This window comes from Carex rostrata, chromosome 28 (assembly GCF_964058835.1).
Source record: "Carex rostrata chromosome 28, lpCarRost1.2, whole genome shotgun sequence".
NCBI classification, from domain to species: domain Eukaryota; kingdom Viridiplantae; phylum Streptophyta; class Magnoliopsida; order Poales; family Cyperaceae; genus Carex; species Carex rostrata.
In genome coordinates, this window is record NC_135945.1 from 4,351,031 (window position 1) to 4,367,053 (window position 16,023).

Consider the following 16,023-nt stretch of genomic DNA (forward strand, 5'->3'; position numbering starts at 1 on the left):
AGAAACTTCCTCTGGTGTGAGATCCTAGATCCCTCTTACGCTCTATATCAACGCATCTTTTGTTCTAAAATATTTCAATAATTTACCAATAAAAGAATATCAAATAACATATATGTCAATCTGAATCAGTAATACTAGCAAAATCGAAATCAAACAAGAGAGGAAAAGAACCTCTGTATCAATTTGTGCATTCAGATTCGCATCATCAAAGATTGGACTTGTTCTCACGACAACCACAGATCCGGGGTGTGCAGGGTGGAGAGCAGGGTGTTGGCGGAGGAAAGGTTTTGGTGGACGGAGTAAGGGTGAAAGAGAGAGACGAAAGGTAGAAGGGAACAATACGATACTGGGGAGAAGGGGAGAAGGGGAGAAGGGTAGGATACTGGACAGATCCATTTTCATCTATTCAAATGAAAAATGAAGGGTAAAATTGGAAATACAAAAATACGTTTTTTATACAACACTTTTCAGTATAATTTGAAGGGAAAATGTATATCAAATGTAAAAAAGTGGCAATTTGGTAAATTTGATGATTTTAGAGTGGCATGGAGGAAATTTTGAATTTTGAGGTGGCAATTTGGTATTTTCCAAGTTTTGGAGTGGCATGGAGGAAATTTTCCCAAAAAAAAATGATCATTTCTGGACATGCTGCAAATGTCTAATCCAGTAACTTAGTAGTTGATGATAGCTTAACTATTTTACAAACATACATTTCAGCCCCAATTTGTTGGATAAGCCACAATGTGCAAATGTTAATTCACGTACCCTTGACTTAGGTTGCTTCATTACTACAAAGAGTACTTTCTACAGTGTTCTCATCAGAGCCAGTTTGCGCAATCAGAATTAGGTTCTTTTGATCACTTTGATTCTCATTATGATATCCATCAAACAACTTAAACATATATCCCACACTACAAATAAGAAGAAAGAATATATTATACTGTCAGAATATATTACTTTTGCTAGTACATAATTATTCCTATCTCATCCACTAAATTATATTTCAGTTGCAATGACAAAGGCACAGTTCAATTGATTCATTTCTCAATATAAATTGAATAGAAACTTAATTATGAAAAGTTACTCCTATAAAACAAATTAAAACTTCAGTACCTTCATAAGTTTCCTCCAATGGCTCAAATATTTTGCAAATTCAATATAGATTTGCAATTTTTTTCAATACAAAAAAATGTATATTATGATTTATAATTCATCCAATGTAAATGTGCAGACATGTAGAAATGATATGAAAGTCTATATATAATGATACAAGAATTGAAACAGGAAAATCATTTAAAAATTGTGAACACAGTTAGGTGAATCACACAAAAAGACTAAAAATGATATCAATTTGCCTCAAATTTTACTTCCTCCTTTTCATTCATTATGTAATATTTGTAAAACTTTTGTCATTAATGAAATTGGTTGGCAGTCCCAATTGACTGTAAAAAAAAATCCACAATTTTAATTTAGAGTAAATTATACAAATGGTATTCAACATATTTATTTTCATGTTATTTTTATTGTTTGATGACAACAGTCGCAGCAGGTTCACTCCTAAAAAAATGATGCCATGATAGGTGAAAAATATAATTTTTAAGTGAATTTTAAATGTAGGATAAATTTTGTGCAAATTAGATACTTCTAATAATCAAAATGATACTTTTGAAACTAGTACTTTAAGAACCAAAATCAAAAGTTAGTGATACTTTTAAGGACAAAAACAGTACGTTTAATATTTTAAGGTCTGAAATGATAAACAAATTAAATTATCATGAACTTCCCACAATTAAGAATGGCTCGCATAAATTAGCTATAAATTACCGTTGAATGGGATGAAGTGCACACATGCCTCTATTAGCATAACAGTGCCATCAGCTACAGCTGATACCAAAACTGGTACAGTACCAGATTAATGTTGTACCAGTACTAGCCTGAACACACAATAAGGTGAGAAGGTAAAAAGTTGAAATTTGGTTTTCTATTCAACGACTTTAAAAAATAGTAGTATAAAGCCAGGCAGCTTTGCTATAAGCTCAGTTTGTTACAAACTACAAAGTAAAGTGATTTTGGTGCTACTACATAATTAAACCTAGGCGCTATATATAACATTGCTGGTTCTAAGATTGTCCCACTCACCGATTTTAATAAATCCTTCTTTGCCAGAATCAAGCTGAAATGTAAGAACAAATTAATTTAATTTAAGCTTAATTGGAATATAGCTGGATTAGTCTAGAACAATTGAGTTTTAATTTAGGCAAATTAATTGGGACATATTGAGAATTTACTTTAGAAGCAACTTAACCTAGTTTATGGGCTTTAGGAATTGCTTGCATTTCTGGGAAACTAAGCTAAATTAGTTTGATTATTCCGTATCAGTCAATGTCGATATAACCCTTTTACATTTTAATGCTAAATACCTTTTTACTCTCCTACAGTCCTACTGTTAGAAAAATAGGCACCAATGAGGGTTTATGGAAGCAGAACTGGTGCAGGTATTGGTATTGATACACTGTACAGTACTGGTACTATCGAGTACCTCCTGGTACAACGTATGGATTGCAAAAACATGCTGGTACTGACTGGAAGCAGTGGTGTAGATATTGGTATTAATACACAAAGTGTATGGCTTCACCAATGTGATCCTTACAATGACATTTAGCATAAATGCACAAAACTTTAACATATTTTGTTTTTAAAACTAAACACCAAACATAACATGCACACAGAATCAAGTCTCCCTTGTAAAATAATATAGCACATTGAATAAGAGCTCGGAGTGTAGTGAATAAAAATAGTTTTAGCTTAGATTTTCATCAAAATAGTCTACAATTTGTCCTAATTAAGAAATCCTTATCTTAATTCATATTGATATTGGTCAGACTTTTAAAAATGTTTCCAGACAACGCACTTATAAAAGTATATATACGTAATTTCTCTCTTGTAATAAAATGTTTGTTTCATGGAATGCAGAGTCTAATTGCAAAACTTCAAAAATGCAAAATACAAGAAGACGCAGCAGCAGAAGAAATCAGGTATGTGCTTGTTTATTTAGAATAGGAGATCGCATTATTATATTTTTAGTATTAATATAAAGCTAAAAATCCACAATAGAAATCATTGCGCGATGCTCTATTTTTTTATCGTGCAAACCTAGGCCAATATAAAGCTAATGAACTGTTCTTGAAAATTGATTCATTCAGTGGTTCTAGTGTCAAGCTCATGACAGCAATATTTTTCTATTGTGCATGCACTACCAATACTAACTGTGTTTATGCCTTTTATTTTTAGTATTGAGCAAGGAAATTCCAGGTCCATAACATCAGCTGATGATAGTTGATCGATCCAGGTATAGTACTGTTTTAAGAATCGACGCCTAACCTTTTGTGTTGCTTGAGTTCAGATGTCAAGTTGACAATAAAAGCTGTAACTTTATGTTTGGGAATACAGGAACAGTTAAGGGAAGAACAGAGCAGGTCAGAGGGGCTGGCAGCAGAGTGTATGAAGCTGTCGGAGATAGACAAAGATATATGCAAGAAGAACCCATTCATTGCTAATTAAATCCTTGTTGATTCAGTGACAGACATTTTACTTTATTTTATTTTACTTTTTTTTTTCTTTCTAAATTGTCAGCGATGTTGGTCTATTCTTGATTGTCATGGCACCTATAGACTATTCTATTAGAATAGTTTGGTATTCAGTAATAACATGAAATTAATTGGCCCCAATAATCTAAAAATGGGGCACAAGCAATTAATTGTCAATTGGCAAATTATACAAAAACAAACATTTGTTTTGAGAACACAGTTTTTCTATTTCTTTGTTTTGATAAGTTCTACAATTTCAATTTACCTCCAGCAAATTTCATATTCACTTAATATATGGCTGTATCTATACGACTAGCTCAATTTTTAAGGATTCTGCTGCTGGCTCTTGCTCTTTGTTTTTCCATTTAAATGTTTTCTTCTCCCATAGTCACAACTCACAAAGTCATGACTTAAGCTGTAATTAATATGTATTAGTACCTCTGACAAGGGAAAATTAAAAGAAATTACAGATCAGACCTCTAAATTATTAAGTTCTTCAAAAAAATGTCCTTTGAGAGTACTTCAATTAGTAATACTGTAATAGTATGCTATAAAAGCACTGTCCCAACTGGTAAAATTGTCTACAATAGGGATAGACAAAGATATATGCAAGAAGCAAGCAAGCAACTTATTTCCTTTTTGTAACTGAAGATTTACAATAAAAAAAGTTAACTGCTAAAAATTCAGTAATGGTACAACGTACTTAACATTGCATCAGTTGCAGCTGATACCGGAACCGGTACTGTACCAAATTAATGTTGTACCAATACCCGACCAATATAGAGAGAGAGTATATTATAACTATGCATCGTATTTGATTTTCATTCTGTCTTGGTAAGAAACAAAACCAACAAACCATATAGCGCAAATACAAAAAAAATAAAAATAAAGAACTCCATGAAACTTTTGGATTATATTAGACAAACCAACATATTTGTTATGTAACACTTACATTGACCGGAAAAACCCAAGAACAAAGAAATGAAATGGAGTCAATATAGCTCTGAAGTAAGTTAACTTTATCTTCCTAAATGTGTCCTAGATAAACAAACTGTAGCAAATCATGCACAGTGAGAAAAGCCCGGCATTGCACATTCAGTATCTCGGCAATCCTTTCCAGACCCCCATATAGGCCTTTGCGCGCAAGAGTTGCACAAATATTTTATGTCATTAACAATTTAACATAAACAAAAAGTAGCACTAAATAAGGTTTAGAAATGCCTCCAACGAGTCGGGAAGACCGGCCTGCCTCGCCTGTATGCCACTTCAAGTTTTGTTTTAATGTTAATAAAAAAAATAAGAGCTATGTTTGAATTTTAAAAAAATATAATATTAATTTGAATGAAAGAAGTATTAGCAGCTATTTAGGAAATGTAAGGGGTTATTTCTTCAGTTTAAAAATACAGGGTGATGTTTGACACTTGGTTACAAATATACAACGATCCTTGTATTTTTTTTCTTCTATTATACTCATTTAATGAATATTCACAAATAAAATGCAAATTAAAAATTATGCTTCAGAAAAATCCCATATGAGAATAATTATGAAAAGTTATGATTCATTTATTTGTCAATATTGTATAGGAGCTTAATTATGAAAAGTAATTAACTCCGAGAATATGAATTAAAATTTTATTACCTTCATAAGTTTCCTCCAACGTCTCAAATATTTGCAAATTTAATCTAAATTTGCAAAAATATTTTGTACAAAACAATATATATATATATATATATATATATAGAGGTTGGCTAAGATCAAAGTGGTAGATCCTGAGTTTCGGTGCTACCAATTCGTTTTTTTAATTTTCAAAGTTCAAAATGTCGATCCGAACCATTCAAGTTGTTCTCCATATTAAATTGTGTTTGGAGACCAAATTTTACATTTTTATGAATTTTTTTACTATTTATTAAGCCACTTTGAAAATCGTTGATCCAACGGTGGCTTAACAAAACAGTAAAATCAGAAGCCACCGTTGGATCAGCTGTTTTCAAAGTGGCATAATAAATAGTAAAAAAATTCAGAAAAATGTAAAATTTGGTCTCCAAGCACAATTTAATATGGAGAACAACTTGAACGGTTCGGATCGACGTTTTGAAATTTTAAAATTAAAAAACGAATTGATAGCACCAAAGCTCAGGAACTACCACTTTGATTTTAGCCAACCTCTATATATATATATATATATATTATGATTTATAATTCATCCAATGTAAACATACATAGGGATATATAGAAACTCTTTGAATTAAAGTGTATATATAACAAATATTAAAGAACTCATTTAGAAATTGTGAACACCGTTAGATGAATCACACCAAAAGACTTAACCTACAAAATTACACCTCGTATATATAGGGAATAGGATAAAAAATATGGGTTATTTAGACCACAACAAGATTTGTGCCGGATTTATTAAATCTATAACCTTTACCATTGGATGACCCTTTTATCTGAAATCGATGACATGATAATTTACAGGGATACGTATCCTCCCAGGTACCTGACCCAACACAATTGAAACGGATGGTCCAGATTTATTCTCAGCCGATAATTGCTCGAGATGATTCCGCAAGGGGCCGTATTATTTGTGCTTTGAGATTCGTGCCAAGTTTAAAAAAAAAAAGAAATCTTGTTGCCATTGGATGACCCTTTCTCTGAAATCGATAACACGATAATTTACAAAACTAGTGGTGTGATGACTCTTGAGCCTTTTTTTATATATATTCCTTTGATTTTATTTTTCTCATTAATAAGACTTTGATAACTTACTTTTTAACTAACTAAATAATTCAAAACTAGAAGCATGACTCTTATTTTAACTAAAAAAAAAAGTTTGCCAAATTTGAAACAGAGGCAACCAATATTTGAAGCGGGTCGTATTGAAAATAGAAGCCTGACTTGATTAATAAATGAAAAAAAAGTAAACACAACACAACACAACAAAATAAACATAGATATCCTTTCAAATAAAAATGGATTCGCAATCACATACAGTATAATTGACTAAAATAATATAATTTCAATCCCTTAATTATTGACCGCAATCACATATAGTCAATTTCTTTAGTGTGTTTGGAGAAACTTGGATAATCAAGTCACACACTTCTAGTCCCAGAGTTTGAAGAACACGGCATTCCCGTAAGCTTATGCACAGCTAGTAGAAAAACTGGAATTAGGATCGGCCTATCTGGATCGGTTTTTTCAAAAAAACAGATCTTAAAAACTATTTAGATCGGCATTTTTAGTGAACCGATCCTAATATATGCACCATTATGATCGGTTGTTTATAATAACCTATCCTAATGCATTATAATCTGGATTCACAAAATGTTGGTTCTGCAAACAAAAAAAACAAAAAAATTAGGATCGATTGTTTCAAATAACCGATCCTAATAGCACTATTAGGATCAGTTTTTTTTAATTAACTGATCCTAATTCTAATTTGGCGCTAGGGTTTATTTTCATTTCGCGCCTCTGTACTTAACCAAAAATTTTGAGTCTCAATACTATTAGGATCGGTTCAATAAATAACCGATCCTGATAACTCCCTATATAACCTGCTTAGGGTTCTTATTTTCATTTTGCGCCTCTCATTTTCAACTTAGCGTCTCTCTCTCTATGTCTCTGTCTCTCCCTCTCAAATCCTCAGACCTCCGTGTTTCTCTCTCTCTCTGTCTCCGTCTCTCCCTCTCAAAGCTGAGCCTCTCGCACCTCCGGCTCAATTGTGTCAGTTTTTTATTTTTTTTATTCTTTCAAAAATTAATTAATGGTGTTTGTATATTGTTTTACAGTTTTGAGGACATCTCGCTCAAGTTACTTAATCATCCGGCCGATCAACTATCACGGTATTAGCTTTATCTAATTTTCTCATTATTATACTTTTAAAACACATTTTCTTTTTGTATTTTTTATTGGAAAAACACCATCTAATTGTTTCCTTTGTTTTTGTTTTTCAGGTCTTTTCTAATCTCAAGTGATGTGCTTGCAAAAGAGGTAATTATTATTTTTTTTATTCTTGTGCTTTACATTAATTACATAAATGTGTGTTAATTGAAGAAATAACTCAATCAGTCACTTGTATGTTTGTTAATTAATTTTTTTGGATTTAAATTTCTTGTTATAATATGTAATGCATTATAATATGGATTCACAAAATGTTGGTTCTGCAAAAAAAAATAAAAAAAAATAAATAAACCAATCCTAATCAGTCACTTGTATCCTAATTCCATTTTTTTTTTTTTTTAAATTCGAATTAGGATCGGTTGTTTCAAATAACCGATCCTAATTAGTACTATTAGGATCGGTTATTTTAAACAACCAATCCAGATTAATACCCATTAGGATCGGTTGCTGAAAATAACCGATCCTAATAATACTATTAGGATTGGTTATTTGAAACAACCGATTCTAATTCAAACTTTTAGGATCGGTTATTTAACCGATCCAAATTAGTTTAGTATTAGTATCGTCCGGATCAAGATCGGTTAAATTCCGATCCTAATGTGCGTAAATAACCGATTCTAATTCCAGTTTTTCCACTAGTGATGCCACGAAAACATCATACTCATGCCCTTGAAATGTGCCACTTTGAGCTTAGGCTAGGGATCCTGATTTTGGCGTAAAAACTGAGAAATCATCAAAAACAGCCCACTTGATAATCTTGAGGCTTGGACAAACATTTTGAGATACTCCTGAAATTTGCATTAAAAAAAGAGGGAGATCTCCAGTTACTTTTTTTAGTGGCTCTCCGTCATCTCATGTGGCCCAAGCGCAGCGATTTATTTTCTGCTCCTGACCGTATGCCCTGGTCTGGTTTGGCACCCTTCCTTCTTCTTTTCGTTGTTTATTGACTTAAAGTCAAAATTGAATTCAATTAGCCCAATTCCTTTTTACATGACAGATTGACAAAAAAAAAAAAAAAAATCCAACAGGACATAATTGAATGTTTCACTTAAACAGTGAGAACTAGGAGATAGTTCAAATTAAGATATTAAAATCGGAAATATAGAATCAGGACAACACTGGTACTTCTAATTACAAAACTATATTGTCATCCAATTTTTACACCTCCTAATCTTGTTGTCCTATAATTACAAAAGTAGAAAATAAAAAAGAGGCTAAGAATAAATTTTAGATAAATAAGAAGACTTGAATATACTCATAAATCTCCAACTAATAGGTTACCACCATTTCATTATCTTTTTTTTCATAGTGTTTAAAATTATATAGACTAAATGAGGTTTCAGGCATCATTGCTTGGTGATCATCATGTACCTATATTGACAGATTTATTCACAATTAATATAGAAGATAGAGAGAGAAATAAAAAAGAATACATATATACCTGAACTTCAACTACAGTTGAATTATTAAGACTTTTTAAAATAATTTACAAATTATTACTCATTTGCTTCACCTATCATGCATAATCAAAATAACATAGTCTAGAAATAAAACAACATAATAAAAAAAGGAAAATAATAATAATGTAAACACAAAACAATGATATTATTCTTGTAAGCAGATAAAACTATAGCAATTTCAATTTTTCTATAAAAAAGGGCAGTGATATATATGTTAATTAAAAATTAGAAAATAATGTCTTCAAACACAATTTAACAAAGCCTATTATCAAATGGGCCGCAAATTTCTCAAATTGAACAAAAATAACACAACATAATTAATGTAAGATAGCATGTTATCATGACTATCTATCAATTTTAACATCCATGCATACATAAAGGCCAACAATATTGGGGCAACTATTCAGTACCTGTAGTATGGCATGCATCAACCTCATGTTTTATGACACTATAATTCATGCATGATGTACTAAAGATTGATACGGTTTCTTCAAATGTTGTTTACAAAATATAGGTTCTCTTTGAAGTCAATTTTACTGGTTGTTCCCTTCAATATAACTTTATACTAAATATCACTCATCGCAACAATAAAGACCGGATATAAAACAAAAATTGGTATATCAATATTAATTAAAGGCTGGATATAACTTGAGCAAATACTATAAAAAAAAAAAAGATATAGTGCAAGTACTAACATCATACTTTCTTTAAATGCACTCTCGAATAAATTAGATTGGATTCTCAAGTTATTCATCCATACGTGTTGACTTATGCGAAAGTAGCGTATATAAATACTGTAAGTTTTAAGTTAAGAATGTAATAGGATAAACAATACTAACTTGCTTGAAATTAGCAACAAAAGAAATTGGCACCCATCCTGGCCCGTTCATATTTTTGCGAATATATATATCCTTGACCAGATTTTCAAAGCTGAAAAGATAAATATATCAAGTGACATACATATTTCAAGTTATAGATTACAATGAAAAATGTCAAACTTAGGCAAAAAAGTAACACCTGAAGTAGTACTCAATCTGCTTTAAAATCGAATTCCTTAACTCGAGCACTTCTATGGAGTAACTTGATGCCATTGGTGCGAACCACTACAGAATAGATAGTGATATATGGCCATACATCGTACAGAGTTGTCTATATCCAACCAAATAGAAAACCATCAAAGTTACAAATTAGTTAACATAAAAAAAATTGGTAAAACCATCATACTTCGCAAACTATAGAAATAACGTCATCAATTATTCAATTCCTGAATTAGTACACCTATATTCTCAAATATTGGAGAAATTGTACATAATGATAATCTCCAAATTGTGCATATGTAAATAAGAAAATACATAGAATATTAGTTTTACTTTTCGTGCATATATACTCATGTAACATATTTGTTATTATATTTTACGAGCTCTTCAGTATTTATGAATTTTTGTCAGTAAGCAAACTTAATAATTTCGTTAAGCCCTACCTTTATTTGTTTCCTCCAATATCTCAAATTTTGTGAATTTCAACAAGCGTAAATACTATAAACATAAAATAGTGAATTATTTATTAGTGATTATTTAATTTCTTTGATTTATGAGCACAACATTATAAAAAAAAAAAAAAAACATCACAGTCTATAAATATAAAATATGTATAAATAATCTTGTGAAATCATTTGAAAGTTGTGAATAGGCATCCTTAAAGTATGTGTAAGATTTTTCAAATTAGTACAATCTTAAACACACGCAAATTATATTCTTTCCAGCCTTAGAAATGAGACAGGCCTGGTTTTACATTAATGGGCCAAGAGCTCTGTTTTATTTTGTATTTTATTCACTACTACAGAAATGGAGATTCCACACAGACATAATGAAGGAGCTACATGGATTTCCTACCGTGTAGAGTGTGAGGGCGTAGAAATCCTTGAATAAATACACACAGATATTTACCCGTGTGCGATTATAAGATAGCTACACGGATTATTATATAAATAGCCGTGTACAAACACTTGCCAGCGTCGCTCTCAATAATACCGAGCTACACGAATTATTACATAAACAGCCGTGTATAATTACTATTTCTACACGGACTTTAAGCTAAATACCCGAAATATATAATAAGAATAACACAGTAATACAGGTACTTATCAAGATCACAAAAGTACAATGTGTTCATATTTTGTCATGAACACGACGTCAACTAATTTTAATTCCTATAATAATCATCTGTATTCTCGAATTCTCTCCTTTGAATTAACACGTTGGAATGTCTGAAATGAAAGTCTCTGTACTTGTCAATAAAAAAAAATATATAGATGATTTTTTACTTTTCATTTGATAAGGTTTGAATATTTGTACTCAACTAAAATCAACCAAAGGAAGAAAATCAAGCAAATAGATTAAGTCATCAAAGAATATATAAGCACTGCGCTTATTTTCTCCTCTCGGAATATTTGAATTAAGGGCTCTTGAAATTGACATTATTAGTTTTTTTTTTTTTGAAAACGTTTACAGAAGCTGTGAAGTTGTGAGGAGGAATCGAACTCTCGACCTTTGAGTACAACAATTCTATGACTTTTTCCTAGCTAATTGTGCTACCTTCTTTTCGACATTATTAGTTTATTACTGATGCCTTCTTTGCACCATCGAAGACTTGCATTTTTCAAGGATTTCTATAACTTTATTAAGTTTTTTTTTTTTAAATTCATTTGATCATTCGTCCTAAAATCACTAAAATTCACCCATTAAATTTTTTAAATTGTCTAATGAACGAATAACTATCTTTGGAATCAACTCAAATTTAATACATATCTTATCTAAATTATGATCGTAAAAAGAAATTATCAACCCGCCATTCGACTCATGAGACCAATTTTTACCGAGCGTACCAATTTCAACTTTGACTTACTCGCTAATACAGGAATTATAAAAGGACTTATAATCGTCAACATTATATCTCAAGCTCAAGGGCATCCCAAAAGTCGAAGTTCATCTTTCCCAGTTCCCACTATTCACAAGCAATACAAAACCCAGCGCATAATATATCAATACAAACGGGCTGAGTTTGAACCATTTTTGAAAGGCCCATTAAGCACCTCCAACTCTCACTAGTCACCTCACTCACCTCTCCGCTAGCTCTCGCCTCTCTCTACTGTCGTGTCTCTCTCCCTCTCTCTCTCTTCGACGCCTCTCTCATCTCGCCGTGCGCCGCCTCTACTCTGTCGCGTCGGCTCCTCTAGGTAAACTCTATCAATCAATTTTTCTTAAAAAAATTTTTCGGAAAAAGCAAAACTATATTGAATGGTGAATGGTGCAGTCGCTGGACAAGGAAGGCCGAGGGAGAGGTGCTAGATCGAGACCCTCCTTTGCTCGATTCTCTTGATACTGGTACAAGTCCTTTTTTCTCTTTCTAAGTTTTGCTTAATTTTGGGTAATATAGCCATTAATGGTGACTTAAAGCATTTGCAAGTTGCACAATGCAAGTGCACAATAAAAAAAAATTATACACTGTGAATGGACGTTTTCTAACTCAGAATAAGAAATTGGGTGGATTAATGGTAGTATTGTTATGTTAATGGGTTTGATATTTTGGGTTTTGATTGAAACCCTGTAACTGAGCATAAATTGTGTTTCAAATCAGCTCTAAAAAGTGTCCACACATTGAATTTATTTGCTTAGTCTGGTCTGGTAATTGCTGACCAATTTTGTATTGGTATTACCAGAAACCTGCAACTTGTCACTCAAAAGGAAACATCTGCAGTCTGACAATTTATTGTAAAGCTGCTACACTAAAACATGTTGCAAATGTCAATTTATTTAGCGTGTAGTTGGTGTAAAAACAACTAATAGAAGAGGGAAAAAGCTACAAACTTGCCATTCAAAAAGAACCATGCAAGGGCATTGAATTTATTTGTTTAGTCTAGTCTGCTAATTTCTGACCAATTTTGTAGTGGTATTACCGGAACCATGCAACTTGCATTCAAAAGGAAACATTTGCAGTGTAACAATTTATTGTGAAGCTGTTACACTAAAAAATGCTGCAAATGTCAATTTGTTTAGTGTGTAGTTGGTGTGAAAAGCAACTAATAGAAGGGGAGAAAAGCTACAAATTGAAAAATGTTTAAAGGATTTTTCTAAGAGGTAGTTCTAAATAATGATTGATTTAGAATATCAATAGGAGTCATTAATATACTAATAGAAAATCATATAGTTAGTTATCCAATAACCTGAATAATTTTTTAAGAATCATATAAGAATCAAACTAAGTATATCTGTAATTTTTTTTAATTAAGATGTGTTCATCTTAATTCTTGAAATTTGAAAGTGATGAACTCTCTGGAACTCGTTAACTGTGGCACTTGAGATCTGAATTTTCAAATATAGCTCATTATTATGTACTAATGAAATATAAAAAAATGGTTTTCAACTCTTCATATGTTAAAGTCGTTAAAGTTGATTTAAAATATTTGATCTCGATCTCATACTTACGGACGAATAATTTAGGTAGAAACTGCTGAAGCCACAGATGCATCTTGTATGCATTGTGACCACTTTAAGAACCAGTATAGGTTCCTCAGAAGGGCCAAATTAGAATTTATCTATCCGGGCATAATGACTCACAGATCATTAGACCTATTCCCTTGAAACCAAAGGGGGCTTGAATGAACTGAGGTGCATTAATACTATGCTCCTTTCCTTTTATTTAGCTTGTTGGAGGCTAATGGTGATACCGTAAAAAACCAAATTGAAAAACCCTTTAGTACTGACTACTTACTACACTTTGTTTCCTCCAAAAATCAGATGCCCAAGAGAAAGACAAAACACGCTACCAATGGAGTCTGCCTTGAGAGAAACTGGTCTGAACTTCCACAAGAAATTCTCCATCTATTCTCAAAAAAGCTCCCTGATATCTCTGATTTCATACGCTTCCGTGCCGTTTGCAAGAGATGGCACTTCTCCGCTCCAGTCACTGATCCTCCGCGACAACTCCCATGGCTTCTAGAGTTCCGTGAAGGCGGCCCTGAAGAAGATTGTGAAAATGCCATTATACGCTTCTACTGCCTCTCGTCTGGTAAAGTTCACACTATCTTTTGTCCAGGTTCCCGGCCTGCTCGGCTTAAGGGCCCTGCATTCCGCTACTTACTTGCCTCTCACTCGACAAGTTACCAGAAGTATCTCCTTAATCCTCTTACTCATGATGAGATATGGACTCCTTGGGTTAATGTCTGTGGGTCCCCGGACTATATTGGTCCAGATACAATTGAAGGTGGCGATATTGTGGTTATATCAGGAGATGCAGAAGTTGGCAATTATTTTGAGTTGGAGGACATGGGGGAATATGATCCCGGACCCAATATTATGGCTTTTTGGCGGCCTGGGGCTGACGATTGGGTCTATGTTGAAGGGGCCGGCAACAGTGCTAATGCATTTTACATGGGACAATACTTCAGTAATGACGAAGAAACTGGCATTACGAATGTTATTGATATTGCGACCAAAAAATTGGCTTATCAAGTCGCACCACCAGAGAGCACAAACCCTCTTCTAAAAGGTTACACACTTATGGTTGAGTCAGGAGGAAAGATCCTAAGGTTATTCCAGTATTATGAGGCTGAGGAGTGTCATTTTGATATATACTGTCTCTATTTCGGTGATGGTGAAGGGAAACCTTGTTGGGTGAAAATCGCTGATATCGGTGACCAAATGTTGTTTATGCAATATTATCGTGGGTTATCTTTCTCTGCAAGTAACTTTTCTGGATTCAAAGGGAATTGCATTTACTTCCTGAAAGAAGGGAAATATCTTTGTAGATACGACATAGGAGATGGTACAACTGAGGTGCTGCCTTGCCCTTTTGATTCAGTGACGACTTGGTTTGTGCCTAGTTTGGTATAGCTTTCCAATATCAATTATTCATTAGATCCAAGTAAGTTTAACTGAGTATTAATTTAGCTTTTTGTTTAAATCTTTAGAAATTTAGTTCAGTTGTTCTAATTGGACTGTCTCTACTCTTTACTTGTCAGTGCTTGTCTAAGATTAACTGATTGGTACGATGAATCCTAACCACTGCTTCCAGTCAGTACCAACATGTTTTTCCAATGCAGTACAGTGTACCAGTAAGTACCAGACAGTACCAGTACTGTACAGTGTATCAATACCAATACCAGTATCAATTGTTCTAAACCAATCCCGCAAATATTCCAATTAAGCTTAAATTAACTAATATGTTCTTAATTTTCAGCTTTACTGACAAGGAAGGATTGATTAAAGTCAGAGAGTGGTACAATCTTAAAACCAGCAATGCTATACCTCCTAGGTTGATTTATGAAGCACTGAAATGACTTTGTACCAGACTGAGCTGATACAAAAACGCCCTGTCTTTTTTTTTTTTTTTTTGCTATTTTGTAATTTAGTATTTCCCTTGTTAGATTTAAACCAAGTTATAAGTTTGTGCCTTCTCACCTGATTGAGTGTTCAGGTCACCAGTACTGGTACAGCATTAATCTGGTACTGTTGCGGTTGTGTATTAGTTGCTGAGGATGGCACTGTTATGCTTGCTGGTACTGGTTTTTTAGTTTTTATTTTGTTTGCTTATTTCATATGTGCTTGTCTATCCCTATTTTACCAGTTGGTACAGTGCTTTATTGCATACTGGTACTAATTAAAGCATTCAAAACTTGTTTGAAGAACCTAATAATTTAGAGGTATGATCTGTAATTTTTGTAACTTGTTCTTAGAGGTCCTAATGTATGAATTTTATTAAATTAAATAAGAATAATTTTAGCAACGGCTTAAGTATCAAACTCCAACCAAACAAGAATTCAGTTTTTGCCCAAAAGCTTGATTTTATCTATTTCCTATAACAGCATATGAATAGTTTGATTAATTCATCCTTGTGACTTATCTGTTGTAATTATGCAATTGATTTTTCTCTTTTTGACACTGTGCTGTATATTGTTGTTGCTTGATCAATCACTATGATGATTGTTATTACTGGGTTGAATTAAAATGAATAATGTTACTATTCTTGACCCAATTATCCTGTTATGTAAGTTATAGTTTGCAGTATTTGTTAA

General features: G+C 32.6%; 1 protein-coding gene across 1 annotated transcript; it reads left to right on the forward strand.

Moving 5' to 3' along the window:
* The first annotated feature begins 12,056 nt into the window (after nt 1-12,056).
* On the forward strand, nt 12,057-15,673 carry LOC144545416 (putative F-box/kelch-repeat protein At5g24040). Its single transcript, XM_078293987.1, has 4 exons — nt 12,057-12,186; nt 12,264-12,334; nt 13,748-14,873; nt 15,189-15,673. The coding sequence occupies exon 3, from the start codon at nt 13,748-13,750 to the stop codon at nt 14,840-14,842; it is 1,095 nt and encodes a 364-aa protein (XP_078150113.1). The 5' UTR covers nt 12,057-12,186; nt 12,264-12,334; the 3' UTR covers nt 14,843-14,873; nt 15,189-15,673.
* Nucleotides 15,674-16,023: the final 350 nt, after the last annotated feature.

Coding starts and splice junctions, on each gene's coding strand:
- LOC144545416 (XM_078293987.1), top strand. CDS start 13,748: ATGCCCAAGAGAAAGACAAAACACGCTACCAATGGAGTCTGCCTTGAG.